Genomic DNA, 25569 nt, shown 5'->3' with positions numbered 1-25569 from the left:
AAAAAATAAACACAGTCTAGATGACAGACAGGATGTTTTCGATAGGGTAACGTGGCGCCATCATGACACATGTGAGTACTGTCCCAAATAAAGGAATATTCGAAAAGACCGTTAAAATGATTGAAGAATCTAATTTGAGTGTCCTGTCTGTTAGTCTGTGGCGCCACGTTACCCTATCCAAAACATCCTGTCTGTCATCTAGACTGTGTTTATTTTTTTCATTTACCAACAGAGTTGCCATTCATACAGAATTACCTGTAATATATTGATTTGTATACGTCCATGCAAATTTCATGCAGGATACAGATTTAATACATATTGCCAAAACTATATACATAATTGTGCCTACTTCTCATTCTCCAACGCAATACAAAATAAAACCCGTTTTGTTACAATATTTACTTGCTTCTGGTCTGCGCCACTTAATTTCGGGTGAAAACTACCAACACAATAAAAAATAGTCTAGATGAACAACGTTGAGTCAAATAAATGGTTACCTTCAAACATCGCGAAAAAGTTAAATATATTATCTACGTAATCCAATAATTTATTGTGACAATTCATTTTCAAATATTTTAATGAAATCAGGCATCCCTGCAAGCAGCTGATCGGTGTTGACAAACGAGGGGAAACCAACTAGTAAAAAAACTTTTACATAACACAAGGGGTGTACAGATAGTAAATAGTTCGCGCAGTACAATATAGGTGGAACTAGTGCATCACGAAAAATTATTTTTATAAGAATTTACTCATACTGTCATGTCTGTTAGTCTGTGCTAATAGGCTTGGAAATGGAATAAACAGAAACCATATATCAGATGAAGAAAATACTGTAAAACATATAGACAGTAGAATGGATGCACTCTTTTGTCATTTCCAACAGGGAACACATTTTGATTTTTCGCAGACATCATATTCCGGCTACAACGATCGCCGATATCAAAATTAAGTTTAAAGTGTGTACCCACCCGCCTTTTTACCTTAGGACCTCATCCGAAACGAAATCCTGGATAGGGATGTCGTAATATCGATCGATTAATCGAGTAATCGATTAATAACCCAGATAATCGAGTAATATTTAATCGATTAGCATAAAACTAATATTCGATTGTTGAGCTAATCGAATAGTTAAAAAATTCCCATAGTAATAATCGAATGAATAATCGAGTAATCGATTAATAACCTAGATAATCGAATAAATTACAATCGATTAGTTTCAAAATTATACTCGATTATTAAATAATCGAGTAATTCGAAATTTCCGACATCCCTAATCCTGGATACGGGCCTGGCTGTATATTCTTGTGAGCGCAGCAGTGAACTACGAAGATAAGGACTATTCACACATATCCGGTCCGGTTCAGTGCCGGCACAACACCGTGCACGGATACTGATATTATTTCATTCGTTTTCTATGCGCGCATTCACACCTATCCAGCACAGTGCAGTTTCAGTGCAGTTCGCCGTCAGTGTCGCGTCCGTCCGGCAAACTCAAATTCGTCGTCACCGATATTTTTCATTTTCACTGAAGTCGGTATGTCATTGCATTGGCTGTGCCGGAACGGAAACAGCACGGAAACGGAACGGAAGGGTACCGATAAAAAAGAACACTGACGGCGCACTGAAGGCACTTTCACTGAACCGTCACGGAACTGAAATGTGTGAATAGTCCAATATCACGCGTTTTTTTTTCATAACGGCCAATAAGCCACCTGTCAACTTCCACTTTCGAAAGAAATTGCAAGCGAGCTATGAAACATAGAGTATTAAATTTAACACCAGACGAAAGAGAAAACTTTTCTCTGCCGTTTACTATTATGACTTACTCTCAGCGAGTGCCGAGTCATTCGAAATTACTCTTCAAAGTGATTGTTGATGGATGGCTTATTGGCCGTTCTAAAAAAAAAGGCGTGATATGAAGAATGAATGTTTACTGAATGCCATAATCATAATTTGTTGGAATTACATATTTTAACATCATTTCATTGTGGAAACTTAATTTATTTAATGAATACAGATGAGTACAGACTTCTTATAGTATGTTCACATTAGCGCTGATATCAAGTGATATACGGATATACTTGATATCCGATGATGTCATGTGCGATATCACTTGATATCCCATACAATTTGATGTCAATGCGTATTATCATTTTGGCATGATATCCGGGATATCATGTACGATATCATGTCGAGTTGGCAAAAATCGCAACTAGCAACACGGACAATGGCATTGAACGCACTCATTTATGAACGTCACTTCGAGAGTGACAATAAACAATCATTATAATTTCGAATTTTTCAACGAATACTGGCGTTCGGAGACCATAAAATGCAAGACTTCAATTATTGATTTAATTTTAATAGAGAAAGGTAATATTATTGATCTTATTTCTAATGAGAACATTCAATATGACAACTTGATTGTCAAACGATATCATTTCGATCATATGTGAACACTTCGACATGATATGCATATCATCTCGGTGTACCAAGTGATATCAGCGCTAATGTGAACATGGTATTCAGCGTTGCCAGGTTGCCAGATTTGTCTGAGAAATGCCAGATTTTTTTCGTTTCGCCAGACACTCAAACTAACCAGATCTTTTGCCAGATTTTCCAAATTTTCCCAGATTTTTCAAATTTTCCTAGATTTTGTCAGTTCTCGCTAGATCTTCACGGTTTTTTTCCTCTATACGATAGGTAGGGAGACCTTTTTTTCGTTATTTTTGCTCACTGAAAATGAAGCCCGGCAAAAATTTCTTTGTATATAGTAGACCCAGACATTTCCATATAAATTTTTGAGTTTTGCCAGATTTTTGAAAAAATAACCTGGCAACTCTGATGGTATTATGCAGGGAAATACAGATTTCCTATGAAAATATCTGGCATCTTTGCCAACGCCAATGCATCGATTTTTATCGGTGTATTAAATGTTGACGTCCAGCAGTTTTGAATGCATCAAAATCCGAGTAAAGTAGTGCATCGAAATTCGAGTACATTCGCCTCTGAACCGCCGAGAAGAGCGTACCACAACAACTGCCTGTCAGATGTAGTGAAGACTGTTCGGTAAACCGCGTGGTGATACAAAAATCTATTTTTCTGTTTTCTACAGTGTTAAACACATATAAGATAGAAGAGTACAAATTAAAAAAATTATAGTGGATAGTGAAAGAACAACCAATCTCATCTTTAAAAAGTACAGTAAATTGGTATTTTTTGGTGTCAACAAAAAGTAAGGTTAGGTTACGGACACACGTGGTGATCCATGCTTGCACCACAAGCATGAATCCAACGGAAGAGTCCAACTCTGAACCCCCAGATAAAGGTAAGCTATGGTCCACCATATCCCTACCCCCAACCTCAGACCACGCAGAAAAATGTTTTGTGATATCAACCTGGTACAGGCTAGAAACAACAAAAAAAATAATTGATCTGGTACCAACAAAAGCACGGATTTATTTCTAATATTTTCCTTGTACATTCACACCTAGAATTTTAATAGATGCAACTGAGGATATTTTTGAATCGAATCAAGATTTGTTCTGAATATTTTTGACATCCAGCACATTCAAATGTTCGTTTCGCTGAAACCAAACTAATATTTTGTTGAAACAAGTGTGATATTATACTTGCATTAACCACACATAAAATTGTTGATTTGAGGGTTATCGCATTCGTTTTACCTACCGAAATATGTTTTGTTATTTAAAAGCAATTATTGTTAAATGAACTAAAACAAATATTCTTTATATAATTATTTTATTTCATACATTGTATTAGTTTACATTATGAAGAAATGTGTAAACACCGTAGAGTTATTTTCTGTGCCTTCCTAAATATTTCTCATAATAACTGTGTTCTCAATATCGGTATTGCAATCATAATAGTTTGGAGTTCTAAGAAATGTTTTACTACCAACGTTATATAAATTTACGGGTTTACTGTAAACCTGCAGCAAAAAATTGACAATAGTTAAATCACTGCTCATTTTCAACTCGTATGATTGGTAATGTTCATTAAAATTGATGGATTCATATTTTTGTGCAAAGATTATTATATTGTTTTGAAGACTTACGACTATATCTCGACATTTGTAAATATTGATTAGGTTTTTTTTCTGTAAAAGAAAGACACAACCTTTTGTATAGTCTGCCCCTTTCTTTATGATTTTTGTTGTAAACATTACTTCTGTAGGATCAATCATATAACTTATTCGTTCCAAACAAAAATCATATTCCATCGGAAGTTTTTTAATCACTACGTCATGACTTATTTTTAATTGATCACTAAAAAATTCATTGTTCAAAACATTATATGCAAATTTGTAACTTGATTTAATTGATAACGAATAACATAAATTTTTCTTGTTATTATTAACTCTGCAATAATTTTTGGATTCGCGGTGTTTAGCTTCGAATCGCATAGCCCAGTTGCGACGAATACAACCTGATTTTTGTATTGCTGTAGCGTAATGTGTAAGAAAATGAAATTTTGGTTTTAGAGAATCATCGAATAACAACATGTACTTATTATGATGTTGTTTGACTAGTACTTTTAACTCTTCGATTAATTCGGTTGGTATTTCATCCAAAAAAATTATGTGTATGAGTTTTAGAGTTATTTTAACAAAATTCCATACCAGATCTTCTTCAGGTATCATAATTCCAAATATAAGTGGTAAGAACGTCCAAAACGTTTTCATCTCACTAGCAGTCATTTTGATTTGTTTGTTTTTGATCTTATTTTCAACAAAATCATTTGGAATATTGCTCGAATTTAAATCTCCGTAAACAAATGTATTTTTTTGTCGATTCAGAGCGTCTGTACTTAGATATTGCTTTTTGATTATGAAATGATATAGACAATGTTGAAGATTGTATACCAACACGCCTTCTAGTACATCATGCATTGCGTCAAATACAAAATTATCACAAACGTGAAAGTAGGATAATCTGTGGAACATACACTCTTCTTTCAATCCGGTGATAGATTTATTTTGAAGATCAAGATCAAGTTTGTAAGTGCGAGCTTCTCGAAGGCTGTTTAAATGTTCCACACAGTCATTTTCTGTTTGTTCTCGTGTCCGTTTACATACTCGACAAAAATATGTTGCTCGGAATGACTCGACGAAGCCTGTGATACCATTGATCCCCAGATTGTCGCCGAGAACGAAGCCTAACGCAAAATAGATCCTTTTCTTTTCATTTTTGGAAGTAATAACCAATCCTTCTTTTTCTAATTCAATCAATGTATCAATCAGTTTACAAAACAATTTAGCGTTGTCGTTATATTTTCTATCGATAGTTTTCACGAACCCAGCAATTAAAATGTTGTTGCGTTTACTCAACAAATATGCGGGCAAACATGGTACATTCAAATATATTCCACAAATTGAAGTCGCTGCTGCGTGATTTGATGCTGTATCGCTAGTGTTAAAATCATCAAAGTATATGTTAAGCGGAATAACAAATTTATCCTTAAACAATTGTCTTCTTCTTTTCCAAACTTGGCCATCTATCAATGATCGATATACGCCGTCATCCGATGGATTCAAATTCTCTACTATGCAGTCAAATAAGCCAGGTGATTCTATATATTTTCTCAATAGGAACTTGAGAGGCATTAGAACTCCTTCGATTTGATCTTCAACCTAAGCAAAAAAAATCAATGAATCAAGTTCACAGTATACGTTCACCTTATTGCAATATTGAGTGTTTACCTTCAGCTCCAGATTGCCAAAATTATTGGCTTGGAGCTCATTGTTCATGTTGAACATTATTGGGTCGCAGAACAAATCTTTTTGTTTCAATTGTTGAATAAGCATGTATTCAGATTCATAGTTGCATGTTGAATTGAGCTCATTTAAAACTCGCTCTGTTAAATCATTTTCTTGTCCACCTGCGGATACTTCTTTAAATACTTCAATCATCGGTTCAATATAATACTTTTGTACATCTTTTTGTATTTCTATGATCATTTTACGTGGTAGATTTTCTTTGCTTAGCCATTTAAGTGCAAATGTGAAGTTGGGTGATTTAATTTTTTTTGCGAAGTAATCAATATCTAGCGTAGTTGAAATATTTGTTGTAGGACTGTGTATCAATCCAGACTCTTCTATACTAACTTGTTTGTCATTTATTTCCATCTTCGATTGAATAGTTTGTTTATTATTCTTCTTTTGTGAACTCGTTTGTTCTCTGTTCGCATATAATGTTTGATACTGTAGAAAATGTTTTCTGTGGTGCAAACGAAATGTGGCAAGCACAGAGTAGGTTCTATCACATGTTCCTACATTACACTTGAAAGAATCTAATTGCATATGCATTCGTTTGAGATGTCCATACAGTAAATTCGGTGACATACCTATCCATACGCACTTCTCAACTATACACGATATCATTTTGACTCCAGGTAGGTTTGAATGCGAGATATTTTTGAGTAATGAACGTTACTTTCATCTACTTTAAAAGAATATATCGAATGGGCTATCAAGTTCCATGGTCCTGAAGCCTCCGGTGGAAATTGTAGATTGTAAACTTTAAAAAACTTGAAGCATACATCCAACGCTTTAAGAAAGGTATTGAAGCGATAGAACGAATTTTCAAAATATACTAAATATTCCATAAGTTGAGTAATTTCCGGTCCCACAACGATTAAGAGTGGTTGCTGCTGTAAAATTTTACCTTTACACCTGTTGATGTATCGTCCAACTTTCGTATCGATTTCAGACAAATCTGTTACATGTACTACAAAAGCTTCTTTTGACTCAGCAAACGATGGCTTCCATCTTTTAGTACCAGACTGTACAACTATAGAGTTTGTAGGGAGTAAATAAACCGTGAGCATTAAGGTAATACAATCACGACAATCTAAAAAAAGTATGTAATTTCATGAAAACAAAAAATAAAAAAAATTACCCTCGGTTAATTTTTTCCCGTTTGGTGATATGTCCTCGATAAGGTAATTCAATAAAACTCGTCCTGATGTATCCGCAATATCCGCTTCAAAGATGTCATAAATTCTGTTACGGAATGCGTCCCATTTCGTAAAAAGAATATCTATTGCATCTGCATATTTGAATTGAAAATCCGCTTCAATTAAAACATAGCTTTTAAAATTACGAAGCACTGGATACTCTTGTAGAAGGTCTTCAACGGAAAAATTTCGACGTCGTATTTCGTTCAATCGATACCTGGATGAATCCTGCCATTTTCGTTTCACCTCTTCCCAATTCTCGTAGTGATGTCGTAGCCATGCTTTAGTTTCTTTATATTCTTGTTCTGAAACAAACAATATCTCATGAATTTCCGATTTCCATTCAAATTAAAATTTGAATATACCTGTATCTGTGAAAGGACTCTCGGCAGAATCCTCTGCCGCAGAATAATTTTCTTCTGCGTCTTGGGTGTTGTTTTGCCTGAGAGTTATGTACTTCGCTTTGTAATTATTATTGCGATAATATAACGAGCCAGTCGGATATTTTCCTAGTCGTAGACGTTTTCCTCCAGCGTCAGTGGTAAAAGTTGGACGATACCAAGAGAACTGCTAGAAGAAAAGAGAATTAGCAACTTAAATAAATTATTGATATAATTCTTAATGCCTGGAGCTTTGTCGGAAAAATCTTGAAGAGTTCTTCAGATCGAGAAGACAATTCATATGAAGATAATGCACCGAACTTATCTTGAAACTCATCGATGACTATTTGAGTTACAGTTTTTTTTGCATCCCTCGAAAGAAGTTTTGTCCTGTCGTATGCCTGAATGATGGCCCGGCCTTTGTCAGATTGTTGAAGCAAAAAACTTGCCGTGTACTCCCCTCTGGTTCTATTAGCTGATGGTGTATTTTGGTCGATATTGCTGAGAGGTTTTGATACAGGAGGAAGGCCCTAGAAATCAACATCTGTTAATAAAAGCCTCGGAATTCAGTTAATATTTATATTTACCACGAACCTTACGTTTACGCCATCCGTTAAGCCCTGCAATGCATTTTGACCGGTCTGCTAAGAATGGAGGCTGCAATAATGTTTCCACTTCTGGACGCTCAATTATTTGCAAAGAGTTGGAGTCGTAGCCGTTATCTAGAAGAATATTTAACAGTATCAAATATTAATTATTGATATATTTTAATATAAGGTTATTGTTGGCTTTCTGCGGATATTCTCCAAACCGTGAACTTACCTAAAAATTGATTAATGCTTTCTTCTGACATACCAAATGAATTGAGCAAATTGCAAAGTTGAATTTGAGCTTCTGACAAATTTTCAACTTTCATTTCTTCAATGAGTTCTTCTTCGATCATTATTGCAAATCCTTTGCGCAATCACAACACCGACACATAAAACACCTTAACCTAAATAATTACCTGTATTCCCAGCTTGAAATGTAAGCCAAAATACTCCAATTCGGACCGTTTTTAGAATATTTTTCGTGAACATGTGATTAACACTAGTTTCAATTCAAAAAGATATCTGGTAAAAGTGAACAAAAAATTCGTTGTTGCTCGGCAACGTTGCCAGCAAAATATAATGGGTTGTTTTAAAAGTAAATTTTGAATAGCTTCAACTTTTATTGAGATTACAATCAACAAAATTGGATGTACGTAAATCAACAACTTTTATTTTTTAAAACAAGTAGTCCATATTTTTCTGCGTGACGAAGACCAAATGGAAACCGAATTTCAAGGATTTGAAAATGAAACGATTACCCAAACGCAAAATATGTACAGAAAACGACGTGAAGAAAAACCCAAAAAAGACAAACCAAAAAAGAAACCAAAACCAGGCACGACACCCAAACTCTCAGACACGGAAGAACCGACAAATAACATACAAAGACAACCAACAGAAACAATCAACTCACAAACTCTCCCATCTTCATGTTCAACTAATTCTATAGTTGCACATTCATCTACAACTAATTAATCAGCTACAGCTTCTGCAACGCCGTCAACTACGAACTCACCCATAATTTCTCAATCATCTTCATCTCTAACACTTAAATCAACCTCCAATTTACCGACACCAGGCCCCTCCAGGGCAAAAGGAGAAGACGACCCTTCCTCAAACCTTGAAAATCAAAAAAACAAAAACACAAAAATAACCAAAAATTTTATCCATAATACAATTATAATTGAACCAATCACAATTAAAGAGGGAATGAAACTACTTGAACCGATGGAAATAGGAAAGTTTCTACACATATTAGAACTTGATCAGTCCAAGAACTGAAAAGAGCTGGAAGATATCGCTACAAACTAACATACAAACAACCACAGGACACAGCAAAAATCTTGAATGCAGAGATGATACTGAAACAAAACAACTACAAAGCATACATACCGAGGATGTTGACAGAAACAACAGGTATAATAAAAAATATCCCTACCACAAATACGGAACAAGAAATACAAGAAAAACTCATTTGTGACAAGAAAATAATCCGCATAGACAGAATAAAAAGAAAAAAGGACGACCAGCTGATAAATACACGCTCAGTAAAAATCACAGTTGATGGAGCTGAACTCCCTAGGGTAGTACAACTCTACGGAGTACTGATCAAACCCGAAATATATATATACCCAATCAGAATCTGCAACAATTGCTGGAGAATAGGACAAGGCAATAGCCTGCAAAAGTAAACAAAACTGTAAGAGATGCGGAAGCAATATCACAAACGAACACCCGGGTTGTGACGAAAACGCACTAATGAAATGTAGGAATTGTGGTAAAAATCACTTACCTACCGACGCCCAATGTCCGGAAAGGAAGAGAAGAGAACATATAAATGCCGCAATGGCAATTAACAAAATGACATACACAGAAGCACAAGAAATGTATCCAAAAACTGAAAATCAATACTCGATCCTGGAGTCTATCGGTGAATTCCCTAGCTTGGAACACCCAAATAGCCCAAACCCCAAATTTAGATATGTACACAAACAGTATCCAAAAATTGACTACACAAAAATTGCCGAACGTCTTTCTAAACAGACAAAACCCCAACCAATAACAAAAAACTCCTTCCCACAAGTAGAAAAAATACTGGAACAAACCACGACCATTAAAAACAACCCTCACGCGGTTTCGGACATGGAACGCATCCAAACTATAGTCAAAGAACTTCAAAAATCATTCGATCAAATTCTACAAAATAACAAAGTTGACAACGTCCCTAGTACAGACCTTTTAATCATCGAGATCGGTTCTATGATACAAAACATGCTACAAAAAATAAACATACGTAACCAAAAAGCAATACAACATGCACAACCGAACTAATAAAACGGCCAAATTTAACAAAACACTAAATATATCTCAAATTAACATTCACAGCTTAAGACCGCTACACAAAAGAGAAATCATTAAAAAATATCTAAAAACCAACAAAATTCTCATTCTCTTGCTTCAAGAAATATGGATCAAAGACTCAGAAAAATACAAATTCCTGGACTATTCCTTCTTCAAAAAATGTAGGGAGGAAGGTGGTGGAACAGGTATCCTGGTACACCCAACGCTAATAGCAGAAGAAATTACCATACCCAATGTTGACCTAGAGATGGTGGCAATCAAAATCAAAAACACTAAAACCCCGATAATTTTTATCTCACTTTATATTCCACCAGAGAGCACAATAAATAATATCAGAAGACCCTTAGAAAACTTATTCAACTTTATACAGAACAACACATTCCCAGTAATGCTTGGAGGAGACTTTAACGCCCATCACCCAATTTGGGACACTAGGACAAACAAACCGGACAGAAGAGGAGAAATGATTAGTGACCTATTAGACAATCACAACATCACTTTCCACAACACGGGAGAAGCCACTAGATGGGCAGATTTAAACTGTAACGAAACCGCAATAGATCTCACACTGACAACGCCAGACTTGGCCCCCAAGATAAGCTGGGAAATAAGCAACGAAAACTTAGGCTCAGACCATAAACTCATTGAATGTAAAATTAATAACTACAACAAAATAAAAACAGATACTCCCTACTCGATAATTAGTAAGAACAAAGCATTAGAAAACTTAAATCAAATCAACATAAACAAAATGGAAAATGTAACGGATCTTGAGACAGAAATTAAAAATGCAATCAGCAATGCTAAATTCACAATATACCCTAATAGCAATAAAAAAATCAAACCATACTGGACAGAGAAGATTAAAAAGCTTTACGAGACTAAAAATAAAAACCACATTGAATTTAGGAAAAACCTTACACTTGAAAACAAGGAAAAATTCAAAAAAGCCGAAAGACAATTCATTAAAGAATTAAAAAAAGAAGTAATGAAATACAGAGAAGGAAAAATTAACGAAATTAATGAAGACACAAATTCAAGACAAATGTGGAACATAGTACGATCAATCTCAGGTGAGTTCAAAAATAAAAACAACTTAGAAATTATAAATAATCAAGACATTGCAAAAGAATTCCTAGATAAAAACTTTAAAACAGACAACAATAGTATAATTGAACTGGAAACCCCGAATGTGGACGAAAATAGATATGCAGGCGACATAAGCATCGGAAAAATGATCAAAATAATCAACAGTCGAAAAGACTCATCAGCACCCGGACACAACCAATTATCATACTATTTCCTAAAAAAAATGAAACCAGAACTTTTACACAACATACTAAAAATGACAAACGAAGTCTGGAAAACTGAAATTATCCCAAACCAATGGAAAATCAGTAAAATAATCCCCATACTGAAACCCAACAAAGACAAAATGAATGCATCTTCATACAGACCAATAGCATTAATCAACGTAAACATCAAAATTATAAACTGCGAAGTCAAAAAAAGACTCACAGATTTCACCACAGAAAACAATCTTATTCCTAAGCTATCTTTTGGCTTCAAAGAAAACTCATCAACAATAGACTGTATCAACCATCTAAACTCAACTATTATGCAAGCACAAAGAAACAAAAGGATAGCAGCAACTATATTCATCGATCTTAACAAGGCTTTTGACTCGGTGGATATAAACATACTAATAAAAGAACTCGATACATTGAAAATCCCAAATAAAATTCTAAGATGGTTGATTGAATATTTAAACGATAGAACAATCTCACTGGAAACAACGAATGGAGAAATAATTAAAAAGACTAACAAAGGCTTACCGCAAGGGTGCCCCTTATCACCCATACTATTCAATCTATACACATCCAAATTACACACAATCACAACAGAGAAAGTCATACTAGAACAATTCGCGGATGACTTCACAATCACCGTACAGGGAGAAACACTAAAAGAAGTGGAAACGACAGCCAATATCGCGATTACAAAAATCAAACAACAACTAGAATCTCTAAAAATAACGTTAAATCCGGAAAAAACAGCAATCATACTATTCAACGCCAAAAATGATGAGAAAATCACAGTAAACATAAACGGAACGGAAATAAAACAAGTAGATCACCATAAATATTTAGGATACATAATAGACAATAAACTAAACCATTTAGCACACATTAATTACATCACGAACAAAGCGAAAAAAAAACTAAACATTCTGAAAGTCATTTGTAAAAACAAAATAGGAGCCCACCCACAAACGGCACTTAAAATTAATCAGGCAACAATTCGATCTCAACTCGACTATGGAATAACCATATATGGAGGAGTAGCAAAAACAAATCTACAGAAGCTAAACGCAACATACAACGCGGGAATCAGGACCTCATTAAGATTAATTAAATCCACGCCAATAAACGTGCTACGTGAATTACCTATACAGGAAAGAGCGAAACTATTAGCGAAAAAAGAAGCTATCAAAATATATGCCCAAAACAAACCAATCATAGACATTATTAGCATATTCACAGAACTTCCAAAATTGCCCCCTAGACATACCTTTCTGGAAAAAACAACTTTCGAAAACAACTATCTCCTCATTCAAACAAACGGTTGCGAAATTACACTAGAATCTAAACGAAAAATAGAAACAACAGAAAACCTAAAAATAGAAACAGAAATCCATAATCTTAACAATCAAAATATGAACCACAATACAATTAAATTAATAAGCAACGAACATATATACAATAAATACATAAAACATGTCAAAATCTTCACGGACGGTTCTAAAACTGCTAACAAATGCGGGATCGAAATATGGATAGACGAAATAGACTCGTTAAATTGTAAAGTTAACAAAGATCTATCAATAATGAACGTAGAATTAACGGCAATAAATACTGCAATCGACGTAATAAATAACAGAAACGAAACACAATTTGTCATTTGCTCCGATTCCAAATCAGGACTGCAATCTATAAAAAATAAAAAAGTCAAAAACAACTATATAATACAAGAAATAATACTAAAACTTCATGAGACAAAAAAGGACATCACACTACAGTGGATCCCAGGTCATAAAGGCATTTTCGGTAACGAAAAAGCTGATATGATATCAAAAGAAGGATGCAACAGCACTAACACTATTCACTCCAAACTGCCACTAGCAGACGCACTAAATTTAGCCAAAGACGAAACCATACAAGAATGGTACCATATCTACGCAAACATATCACAGAACAAAGGCCAAAAACACTACAAACTTCTACCCAAACCTTCACTTAAACCTTGGTTCCAAAAGTATCACCTTCAAACAATCGAAATCATTCACATAGGTAGACTGAGAACATTTCACACCATGACCAAAGACAAACTTTATCAATGGAAACTCATCAATAACGAACTTTGCGAAGAATGCGGGGTAAAGGAAAACGTGGACCATATCTTATTCGAATGCACAAAATACATAGAAAACAGATATAAATATGAATGCCTATTAGCCCATAATAACACCAAGAACCTACTCAAGAAAACAGACACCAAAACATACCGACAAATATCGAAATTTATTTCTTCAAATCGAATTCAAATATGAACCGCGTACACGGTTCTTTCACGATCCATACATCAACATAAAAAAACCCACCGATAAGCAGCAATGCTGCTACAACATCGGTGCTCTTCTGTCAGTGCTGACAAAACACTATAGAAAAACAATCCGCGACGATTAAATAAAGGCGAAATGAAGCCTAAGAAAAACTTCACGATCTGACAACACTTGGCAGTATAGTCTGACAGTTGGGGACTCGCCACTACCGTCAAGAAGAAGAAGAAGAAATTCGAGTAAAATGCCAAAAATCTTCCGGCGTTTTGAAATTGGTAAATACTGTATAGCTTCAACTTTCGTGCATACGCTATATGCGCAAACATGGTTTGTAAAATAAAATAGCTTGAATTATATTACTAAAATTAACATGTTTTTTAGTCTGTAACACTGCACACTGATTTCGGAGATATAAAATTAGAACTTTTCTGTGAAGAATGTCCAAAAACTTGTGAGAATTTCCTTGCTTTGTGTGCTAGCGATTATTACAATAGCTGTATCTTCCATCGCAATATAAAAGGTTTCATTGTACAAACTGGCGATCCCACCGGTACTGGTAAAGGTGGTCAGTCAATTTGGGGACGAAAATTTGAAGATGAGTTCAAAGAAAATTTGAAGCATAACGAACGGGGTATGATTTCAATGGCTAACAGTGGCCCAAATACGAATGCCAGTCAATTCTTCATCACTTATGCTGCCCAGCCGGCACTTGATTTGAAGTATACATTGTTTGGGAAGTAAGTGAAATATGTGCTAGGGCCAAATATTGAATAATTTAATTTGTTCAATTTCAGAGTTATTGACGGGTTTGAAGCATTGGATGAGCTCGAAAAGCTAACAGTGAATCCGAAAACTTATCGGCCGGTTTCTGAAAAAAGAATAAATAGTACTACAATACACGCGAATCCTATAGCAGGATAATTTATATCTTTATGTTTATTTAATTTAAAAAATGATAGATGTGTGGAAATAATACAGCATTTTACAAAGAAAAAAGTCCTAAATCCTATACTAAGTAGATCAAACACTTCTAACGTTTACTTAACATAGATTTCAAAAAGTGTCGCTTTTCAAATAAAAGGTTCCATCTGAGCTTTGAAAGATGACGTCCGTGGAAACATTTGAACTAGCGGTTGGTGTTTGAACAGCTGTAAATAAAAGGATGTTATGAGAAAATCTTGCTATAACGCATTTTTGTCATGCTCAAAAACGGCAGGAATCGAACTATATATACTTCAACAATTATTCAACGCTCCCACGACAAAAGGGCCTAACTGCAAATGGCTGTTTCTCTTTGTTTACTTGTTCTTTCACTATTTACGGCACTGATTTTATATTTGACGCCTTACTCTTCGCAAAACTTTCGAGGTAAAACCACAATCTTTCGATTTATATTGAAAACTTTCGAGAAATTGCAGTAATGGTTCAGTAATAATCAAAAAAGAAAGTAAACAGAGAGACTCATTTGCAGTTAGACCCTTTTGTCGTGGGACTATCGAATCCATTTCGAATACTCACAGTTAAAGTCCTGATCAACCGCATCGTATGGCTCAGGCGAATGCTCGGGACTCGATCGTTCAGTTTTAGTACTCTGAAAGAAACAAAGATTTCGAGTCGATACAATCAAAAACGCGTATTTTCAAATAACCTACCTCACGATATTTCATAAGATACAGCTTTAGTGGTTCAACGTAGTTGTCGAAACCTAGCGTATACATGGCCCAAAGGATGTCCTCTCCATTGATGGTTTTCCGTTTTTCAGTATGGCACCTTTCACTCGCTTCAGATGTGATAAAGGAGATGAATTCCGAAACGCACTCTTGGACACACTCTCGTGCATCCTTGGCAATTTTTCCATTGGAAGGAATACCTTTTTTCATTATTTTAGTAATATTTGCTATTGGTAGAAAACGATCCTGTTCTCGTAGCGCCACGCCAGGTTTCAGTAGATGTTCACCTCCTGAATCATCCGAATTCCCACCGTCTAAAGAATGATGGACAAATTTCAGAAAGTAGAGACGCTGATATCTTTCTGAACAAAATAAGTACCTTCTAAAACTGATGACATGTTCCCACTCTGTGCCATTGACAAGGATTTGTGCAGGTAAATATTGAAGTAAACACAATATATGCAGAACTAATTTGACCAATAAATTATTTAAACAAATCTGGAATTGGGATGATGAAAAAGTATTTTCTACCACAAATATAGCTTGTTAACAAAACTATAAACATTTCTATTAGGTTTTTTACCGTCACTGCTAACCTCAATCGGATGAACACATTTTGACAGTTCAGCAGTACTGTTTGTAAACAGAAATTTCTTTTGTTTGTTTATTGACAAATTGGATCAGACCATTTACGGCCCGTATCGCCTAAATAAAGCTTTAAAACATTTGTTCACGATTGAATACGGTTCCTTTTTGATATTTATTTAATAAAAGTGACTAGTTGCAAAGTGTAAAGATGATTGTTTTAGATGAGCTCTTCGATTTTTGTTTAAGCTTGTTTGTAAACAGTACCGCTGAACTGTCAAGGATGAATACTTGTTCATTTGTGTCGTCACGATAAAAAACCTAATTCACTGAAACACTGTTTTGCTTCATTCACACAACCAGCGATGCCAGATAGTAGTAGTGTCATTTCCGTAGATTGGAATTTTTCTCGGAAGCGCTCACGGTAAAAAGCTTTTTTTTTGCTCGCCAGACAAAACTGGTTTCCGTAGTTCTCCGTTGATATATTTTAATTTCCGTAGAAAAAATCCAATTCCCGTAGATTTTGTCTCCGAATCCGTAGATGCGTAGAAAATGTTTGAATCCGTAGATCTATGGAGATTTCCGTAGATCTGACATCGCTGCACACAACCTTTTTTGTACACATTCAAATCCTTCTCGTAAAGGAACAATGTTTTCCTCAGCAAAGTTGCCAGTGTTCCAGATTTATCAGGCACAAACCAGATCTTTTGTCAGATTTTGTAATTTCATCTGATTTTCAAGTTGAAATAACAAGTAGAAAACAACGAAAATAAATGTCTATAAAGACATTCACCCTCATTCTTGTTTACGGCCGTAGGTTCGATAGTATGTCAAATTAGTATTACCGTTTACGTTCGAATCAATGACACCTGCAAACATCGTATATGAATAAAACCAACGCTGGTGGATTTTTCAGAAGGCTGTAAGAGCAAGCGACCGTTTCGTTTTCTTCGCTTTCTCTTTTATCAATTACCAAGCGCTTTCCACGTTTATCTCTCAACTCTTTGCATAAAATGATACCAGACACTTTCGACTTTCAAACAGAATTGTGCAGCCTATGAAAATCTTTATAATCATATCACAATAATCAAAAGAGAAAGTAAACAAAAGAAAACCGTCACTTGCTCATACGGTCTTCTGAAAAATCAACCGAGAATTTTTTTTCAGAAAAAATTAGATTTTATTTTTAGTACTTGGCCTCCCAACAAAAGTGTACACTGAAAAAAAATTGCACGATCGATTCATACACTGAGCTAAATTTTCTTTTTCACATTATATGATATTCTAATGATTTTGCACTATTAGCATTTCCAATCATAGTTACAAGATGTGTTCAACATCATGTCAAATATATGAGATAATCTTATGAAACATAAAACTCTTCTTAACGTTATTTTTACAGGATTTCCATATAACGAATGAAATTTCCAGTCTGAGTCAAATTTATTGGCGCGTCTTATAACCATTACTAGATATCCGCACAACATACATTGGAACAATTTATGAAGCGCATATTATATTCACTTCGAATTTATTTATATAGGTTCATATATACCATATGACTAGTTTTATAAAATTTATTTATATATATATATATATATATATATATATATATATATATATATATATATATATATATATATATATATATATATATATATATATATATATATATATATATATATATATATATATATATATATATATATATATATATATATATATATATATATATATATATATATATATATATATATATATATATATATACATATTTTTTCGCCTCGAACAGTCATCGGGCGCGGTTCGCTTTTTCGAGCGCTCCGCAAGTAATTTATATTTATTTATTTTTTGACGCGTAGTCTACGTCGCGCGCGGGCTTTTTTTTTATAGCCTTTCGGACAAATTCTATCTAGAATAATGAAGTGCGGTGTAAAATCGTGTGTTAATATTGACGATCGCTTCCTTTGGAAATGCGAATTCTGTGAAAAATCGTACCATTCAGCCTGCATCGGCGTGCAGCGGCATCAAGAAAATTTTATTCTGGCATTTATGGTACCAGTGTGTGCCGACTGTCAACATTTAATAAGGACAGGAGCTGAAACTCTAAAGCTACTTCATCAACAGGAGCAACTTCTTAAGTACACAAAAAATCAAACGGAAACGTATCACCGGACCACTGCAGACATGAAAACCCATTACCTGGAAATATTCGACAGTGTCGAGCGCTTGCTCATCGACGTGAAGCAGTCATTGTCCAGTATCAGCAGAAACGACCACAACATTTGCGGTAAAGTAGGTCAGCGCATGCAGTCATTCGAGGCCTCGTTACACAGTGCCATAAAAAACGTTAGCGATTTTAGTAAAGTAAATGACCAGCACATCCAGGAAATGAGCGAACGGCTTCTTCGCCTCGAAGAAAAATTCTTACGACCTACCAAATCTGAAGTCCCTGCAATAATACCTAACACTATTCTGGAAGAATTGAGAGATGAAGTCAAAGCAATATCGACTTCAATCTCCAGTATCGGAACCAAAGACCAAAATACCAAACCTAAGTCTCTAGCTGAAGAACTCAAAGAGAAGGAAAATCAAACATGCGACAGTGGCTGGCGCTTCATTGGAAGTAAAAAAATCTGGAAACGAGACTGGAGTGTGTATGATAAAAAACAGCGCACTCGACGGCTGCAAGAAAAACAAGCAGAAAAAGCAAACCTCAGACGAAAACAACGGAAGCGGAAACAACAAAATAATACAAATTACAGTATACGCAGTAAAAACAACAACTACACCAACAACAGCAAACACGACAACAACAACAACAACAACAGCAACAACAACAGCAGCAGCAGCAACAACAACAACAACAACAGCAGCAACAACAACAACAACGACAATAATGTGCACTACAACAGCAACTTGAACACTAACAGTAACAATACCTGCCACAACAATAACAATAATGTGTCATTACAATATACCTTACCCTTGGACAAAGACTTACTAGCAGCTGCACGGGTTCAATTCTCCGGGAATCCAGGTGCAGATATTGCCTCAAAATTCATAAATTTTCAAAAAGGTGAAACAATCAACCCTTACAAAGGAACAAGAAGTATTCAAAACAACACTACTCCGGTCTTAGGAAGTAATGACATCAAAGCTGCCCCACCCACATCTGCAATATCACAGAACATAGATACGTCTGCAATATCACAGGACATGAATACAGACAGCCAATTCGAAATTGATCCGATGCGTCCTCCCATTGTACGTCTTACTTCACAATCTGCAAATGGCGACGAACGCTTCTTGAAAGCAAGACTTCGTGACCCGAAAATAATGCACGTCGTCCGTCTGTATTTGTCATACATGAAAAATCAACAACCTACAGTATGCATCGAGGGTATGACACCAACTAGTATAAAAATGCTATTAGCATCAGAAGGCCTTCCAACAACACCTGACCACCTCCTACGAATCTTCATCGAAGTGCATCAGGAATATGGAATGGAACCTAAGGAAGCGCAGGCCGACCTGGACTCTTATGGGAAATTTTTGACAAGTGAACACATCCGCCGACTCCAACTAATCCGGGAAGCCGAACACAATTTTACAAGGCCGAATTTTCGGAAATAACGACGCCCTTTGACGAAGGAATAGACACCGAAATTAGTAATGTAAGTATTCCAGAATTCTCAAAAACTTCTTCGCTTCATAGACAAAATGTGACTGAAATTTTGGTCTATTGCCAAAATTTCAACCGCATGAAAAGCCCGGCCAAAATGAAAGAAATTCATCAAAATTTAATAACCTCCTCTTTCGACGTAATCCTTGGAACTGAAAGCAGCTGGGATGAAAGTGTTAGAAGCGAAGAAGTATTTGGAAATAATTTTAACGTATTCCGGCACGACCGAAATTTATCTCTCTGTCAGAAAAAATCTGGAGGTGGAGTCCTCATAGCCATAAACTCTTGCTTTACTTCTGAAGAAATTATTACTCCTAAATATAAAGAATTTGAGCATGTATGGGCCAAAGTCTCAATATTGGGAGAAGAACATATTTACTGCTCTGTCTACTTCCCACCCGAAAATGCGAACAAATTCTCTTTTGAATTATTCTTTCAATCTTTAGACACAATTATTTCGAATATGGAACCTGAAGTAAAGCTTCATATTTTTGGCGACTTCAATCAACGTAATGCGGACTTCATTTCTGACATTGAAAATGAATCAATCTTACTTCCAGTCGTAGGAGAAAACCCAACATTGCATTACTTTTTCGACAAAATTTCTAATTTTGGCCTACATCAAGTAAACTCCGTAAAAAATCAACAAAACGCATATTTAGACCTTCTTTTCACAAATTGCACAGAAGACTTTTGTGTGAATGCATCAAACCTGCCATTATGGAAAAATGAAGCATTTCACACCGCAATTGAATATTCATTATTTACACACAATGCATCCCTTCCCTACGACTTGGAATATGAGGAAGTGCCGGAATACAATAAAATTGACTTTGAAGAAGTCAAGTGTAGACTAAGTATAATAAATTGGCGGAACATACTGAGTACAGAAGGAAATGTCGACGTCGAAATAAACAAATTCTATCACATTATAAACAAAATATTATCCGAAACTTTGCCCATGAAAAGAAGAAGAAAAAATCATAACAGCAAATTACCTGTATGGTTCAATTCACAACTAAAACATTTGAAAAATAGGAAACAAAAAGCGCACAAAACTTACAAACAAGAAAAAAGTGACGCCCATCTTCAAAATTACTTAAATCTATGCAATCAACTCAAAATAGCCATTAACACAGCACACGAAGAATACAACCGCAAAATTGAAAACGAAATAAAGACTTGCCCTAAGAACTTTTTTAACTACACGAAAACTAAACTAAAAAGCAACAATTTTCCATCTCAAATGCACCTCGACGAACATGTAGGGAAAAATAGTACAGAAATCTGCAATCACTTTGCAAATTTTTTCCAAGAAGTATATACATCTTATTCAGAAACTGACCGTGACCGTGAATACTTCTCTTTCATACCTGCATTTTCCAACTCTATCTCTGTAAACTATCTATCAGAACATGATATTTCGACAGCACTGAAAAACTTAGACGCCTCAAAAGGGCCTGGACCTGACAGCATACCACCAATATTTTTAAAAAATCTTGCTGAAGAACTTACACTACCACTACAACTACTTTTTAACTTATCACTTAATAAATGTACTTTCCCTAAAGCATGGAAATCTTCCTTTCTTGTACCAATATTTAAATCTGGTGCAAAATCTAACATTCGGAACTACCGTGGAATAGCAATTATCTCATGCATTCCAAAATTATTTGAAAAAATTGTAAACGAAAAACTTTTTCATCAACTTAAAAATGTAATAACAAACAAACAACATGGCTTTTTTAAAGGCCGCTCAACTACAACAAATCTCTTAGAATTTATGACATTCACACTGAATGCAATGGACGCTGGCAACTACGTAGAAACTCTTTACACTGACTTTAGCAAAGCCTTCGACCGTATTGACATACCTTTACTTCTACACAAACTACAAAAATATGGCATAAAACATACTCTTCTTGAATGGCTCAAATCATACTTAACGAATCGTGTACAGGTAGTCCGCTTCCAAAACATACTGTCTGAACCAATTAATGTAACTTCTGGCGTACCTCAGGGTTCTCACTTAGGGCCTCTCCTTTTCATTTTACATATAAACGACATTTCCTTCATACTAAAAAATCTGAAAGTGCTTATATATGCAGACGACATGAAACTCTTCATGGAAATTAAAAATATCAACGACGCTGTAATATTCCAGAACGAAATCAATCTATTCCACATTTGGTGCTGCAAAAGTCTACTCCAACTCAATGTAAAAAAATGTAACTCAATAACTTTCAGTAGGAAAAATGAAACTATACCTATAAACATACATCTAGGAAATCAACTTGTAGAAAAATGTAAAATTGTAAGAGATTTAGGCGTAATCTTAGACTCCAAGCTCACTTTTGTGGAACACTACAATACCATAATCAATAAAGCTAATAGCATGCTGGGCTTTATTAAACGCTTCAGTCATAACTTTCAGGATCCATACACAATTAAATTATTATACACTACATATGTCAGACCTATTTTGGAATATTGCAGCCTAGTATGGAATCCATACAATATTATTCACGAAGAACGCATCGAATCTATTCAAAAACAATTTCTTTTATATGCACTTCGTAAATTAAACTGGACAGCATTTCCTCTACCATCATATGAAGCACGCTGCATGCTTATCAATATACAAACACTTAAAGAACGCCGCGACTTTGCAATGCTTTATTTTATCAGCGACATTATTTCTCAACGCATTCAATCAGCTCCATTATTATCGCAATTAAATTTTTATATACCTAGCCGCCAACTACGTTCCAGGAAATTATTTTTAGAAAAACAAGCTAGAACAAATTATGCAAAATACAGTCCAGTCAATCGAATAATGCGCCATTACAATCAATACTGCGAACATCTTGACCTTACTATGTCAAAAAATCAAATCAAATCTAAGCTTTGTCGTAGAAATAATGTGTAGTATGTAAGTGAACATTGTAAACAATTTATATGTAGTCTACATTTGCTTGACGAAATAAATAAACAACATATATATATATATATATATATATATATATATATATATATATATATATATATATATATATATATATATATATATATATATATATATATATATATATATATATATATATATATATATAACTTTCAATATAGGTCATACGAATAGCAGATAATTGCCAACTACTACTTTTCTTTGAGGATTCAAGCTATACTAGTATTCCATTCGGTAAGGGAGCACCTCATGATATTTGCGAAAGAGAAGTGAGATCCCGAGACTGAAAATAAAACAATGAATCTTACTAGACAGATAGAGTAAAGAAATGTACCGGATATATATTTCATGGTCCGTTAACGCATATTCTTGAACGAAGTTGGATGAGCTGTCTTGTCAGCGATTTAAAATTACATTGAGATGCGAAACTTCCTGAAAAAATGGTCTGGAGCAGTTGATGACTATCGAGGACACCACTATTCACGACTTTCATCGAATTTCCATATAAATTATATGGGATATTTTTTAACTTTCATTATGATAACGTCCATTTAGATTTGACGTACACATTAAATAAAGATTATAAGTTTCCATATAATGTCTATGAATTATATTCTGCATATGATTCATATGACAAATCTAATGAATATAAATAAGATTTTCATTTCAGTGTATGTAAACAGCACTTCAATTTATTATGCTTTTTCATTTCAATACATGACTGAAGCGATTTGTTTTAAGATTTCATGTGCAAATTCACTAAGATGCGAGATTAGATTAGTTTTCATTTAGCTTTGATGTGTTTTTCCTTTGGATGTGTTTTGCTATTGAATCGAACTACATTTGTTAAACACTTCATTTTCTAGTGGAAATGAGTACAGCACAAATGTAATTGCAAAACACTTGATTCTGTCAACTGTGTTTTGAATTGAAATCTATGTGGAAAACAATGTGACATTCATATGAAATGCATATAGAATCCCGAGGTAACGTTATATCTTATCGTTTTGATATGCATTTCAGATAAACTTAGCATGATTTCCACTAAATATCGACAGTTTTTACACTCATTTGAGTGAAGTGTAATTAATTTCATTAATTTCATGTGTTCTACAAGTAGTGGTAATTCAAATGCTTTGCACATCATTCTAGTGTGCAAATTATTTTCAGTGTACGAAGAAAACGGGTAGATGTCAAGTCAGGAACCAAATTTTTTTAAAATTCTCGATTTTTAGCGCCCAAGGCGCCACCTATATCTCAATAAATCACCAAACAGGTTGAAGTCAGCAACCAAAATCCAGGGATAAAAAAAAATTTGGTTCCCGATTTTTAGTACCTAAAGCGCCACCTATGCCTCAGTAAATCAACCATTAGTGTCAAGTCAGAAACCAAAATCTAGGGACTGAAAATTTTAAAATTATAATATCATATTTGAAATAAAATTTTTATTCATTAATCTATTATATAGTTCGCCATATATACATAATAAACTTACATCACATGTTATATGGACGATCAGAAATATCACGCTAGACATAGTGATAGATTTCTTATATAGTGCTGCAGACATTGTTTGTTGCAGACTTTTTGATGTGGATCACATCTTTGTTTTCTATATGAAATAGCAGTCTTGGTATTACATTCCTTTTGTGGAATTTGGCCTTTCTGTTTCAACACTCTTCACAGCCTTCACAGATTCTTAGCGTACAAAATCATTACATGGTTACAGTGGCGTATCAAGGGAGAGGAGGCGGGGCAAAGGGGGCTTTCGCCCCGGCTGCAACAATTTTAGGGGGGCGGTAAAGTTATCCTTGGGACCTTTTTTTGCTCGCCCAAGTCAGTTCTCCATAGATGGAGCTTTGTTGTTTTGTTTGTTCACTAAACCGACGATGGGGGATGCTAATCTCTTATTTTACCCCGGGCGGCAAATTTCCTCGGTACGCCACTGAATGGTTAGTACTATGATCGTACTGACACTATGAATCCTTCCATTCCTTGTTTTCTATATAGGGGTGCAAATAAGTAACTTAAGGACAAATACACGTAGATATGTGGTCAGGGTTTGAACACTAACAGTTCAGTCAATTTTGTATCAATTATTAATATTATTTCATCATCTGATTGAAAATAATTCTAAGTTACGTATTTTCAATTATATATGAAATTTTGATTAATAGCGATCAGCGTCCTATTTTGTCAGCTAAAAATCTACGACGCTTTGCTGGTTTACTGGATTTCCCTTACGGAGACGATGGTTCTGAAGGAGTAAGCGATCTATCAGCTAGGAAGCATCGCTCTGATTGGTCAATTGATGCAAAAGCGAAGCTGTACGGAAGCTCGCGATTATAAGCGAAATTATAACCAACGCACTATAACACGATTGGAAGCTTTAATTGGTTTACTTTGATCTTGTATCATGCGAGTTTGGATGAAATGTTTTGTTATATCGTTTTCACCTAAGAAATTTGCAAGTATCCCAGGGTAAATTTCAAGTGCTTACGATCAGTTCCTAATTTTAATAAGATGAACTCGATTAATTATTGAAATTGCAGAATGGTAGTAATGGTAGAAACTTAAGACCATCGTCCAGGTACCATGCGCGCGGGTGGTTTTAGGAAATTTACGATGGAAATTTTGAAAAATTTGCCAAAACCAAAAACATACAGACCTTTGAAAAGCTTTTATCTATCTGCAGGGCAAAAATGGTTGAAAAATTCGGAGGATTTTCTTATCAAA

At 34.8% G+C, this 25569-nt stretch overlaps 2 protein-coding genes and 1 long non-coding RNA gene across 7 annotated transcripts; 1 reads left to right on the top strand and 2 right to left on the bottom strand.

Moving 5' to 3' along the window:
• Positions 1-7609: 7609 nt before the first annotated feature.
• On the bottom strand, positions 7610-8442 carry LOC131429420 (uncharacterized). The gene is made up of 3 exons (XR_009229426.1): positions 8365-8442; positions 7953-8080; positions 7610-7888 (listed from the first exon to the last, which is right to left on the bottom strand). It is a non-coding gene; the product is annotated as an uncharacterized LOC131429420 (long non-coding RNA).
• A 993-nt stretch (positions 8443-9435) lies between these two features.
• Positions 9436-14853, top strand: LOC131429418 (peptidyl-prolyl cis-trans isomerase-like 3). Of its 3 annotated transcripts, none has more exons than XR_009229425.1 (4): positions 9436-11382; positions 11440-14255; positions 14310-14379; positions 14449-14586. XR_009229425.1 is itself a non-coding variant. In XM_058593519.1 (4 exons), exons 1-4 carry the CDS (start codon positions 14253-14255, stop codon positions 14847-14849), a joined length of 417 nt encoding a protein of 138 aa, XP_058449502.1. In that variant the 5' UTR covers positions 13995-14252; the 3' UTR covers positions 14850-14853. The 3 variants fall into 3 exon arrangements, 2 of the variants coding, with proteins under 2 accessions (XP_058449502.1, XP_058449501.1); XM_058593519.1 differs by lacking the exon at positions 9436-11382 and adding an exon at positions 14723-14853 and having other exon boundaries at positions 13995-14255; positions 14449-14665; XM_058593518.1 differs by lacking the exon at positions 9436-11382 and adding an exon at positions 14723-14853 and having other exon boundaries at positions 14003-14255; positions 14310-14665.
• A 1-nt stretch (position 14854) lies between these two features.
• On the bottom strand, positions 14855-17318 carry LOC131429419 (uncharacterized). 3 transcript variants are annotated; one of them, XM_058593520.1, is made up of 5 exons: positions 17029-17318; positions 15978-16096; positions 15581-15912; positions 15447-15519; positions 14855-15076 (listed from the first exon to the last, which is right to left on the bottom strand). In XM_058593520.1, the coding sequence occupies exons 2-5, from the start codon at positions 16012-16014 to the stop codon at positions 14982-14984; spliced, it is 537 nt and encodes a 178-aa protein (XP_058449503.1). In that variant the 5' UTR covers positions 16015-16096; positions 17029-17318; the 3' UTR covers positions 14855-14981. The 3 variants fall into 3 exon arrangements, with proteins under 3 accessions (XP_058449503.1, XP_058449504.1, XP_058449505.1); XM_058593521.1 differs by lacking the exon at positions 17029-17318 and adding an exon at positions 16182-16471; XM_058593522.1 differs by lacking the exon at positions 17029-17318 and adding an exon at positions 16195-16471.
• Between the last annotated feature and the right edge of the window lie 8251 nt (positions 17319-25569).

This window comes from Malaya genurostris, chromosome 2 (genome assembly GCF_030247185.1).
Source record: "Malaya genurostris strain Urasoe2022 chromosome 2, Malgen_1.1, whole genome shotgun sequence".
NCBI lineage: Eukaryota > Metazoa > Arthropoda > Insecta > Diptera > Culicidae > Malaya > Malaya genurostris.
Note: the sequence above shows the minus strand (reverse complement) of the source record. Positions and strands in the feature narration are given on the sequence as shown.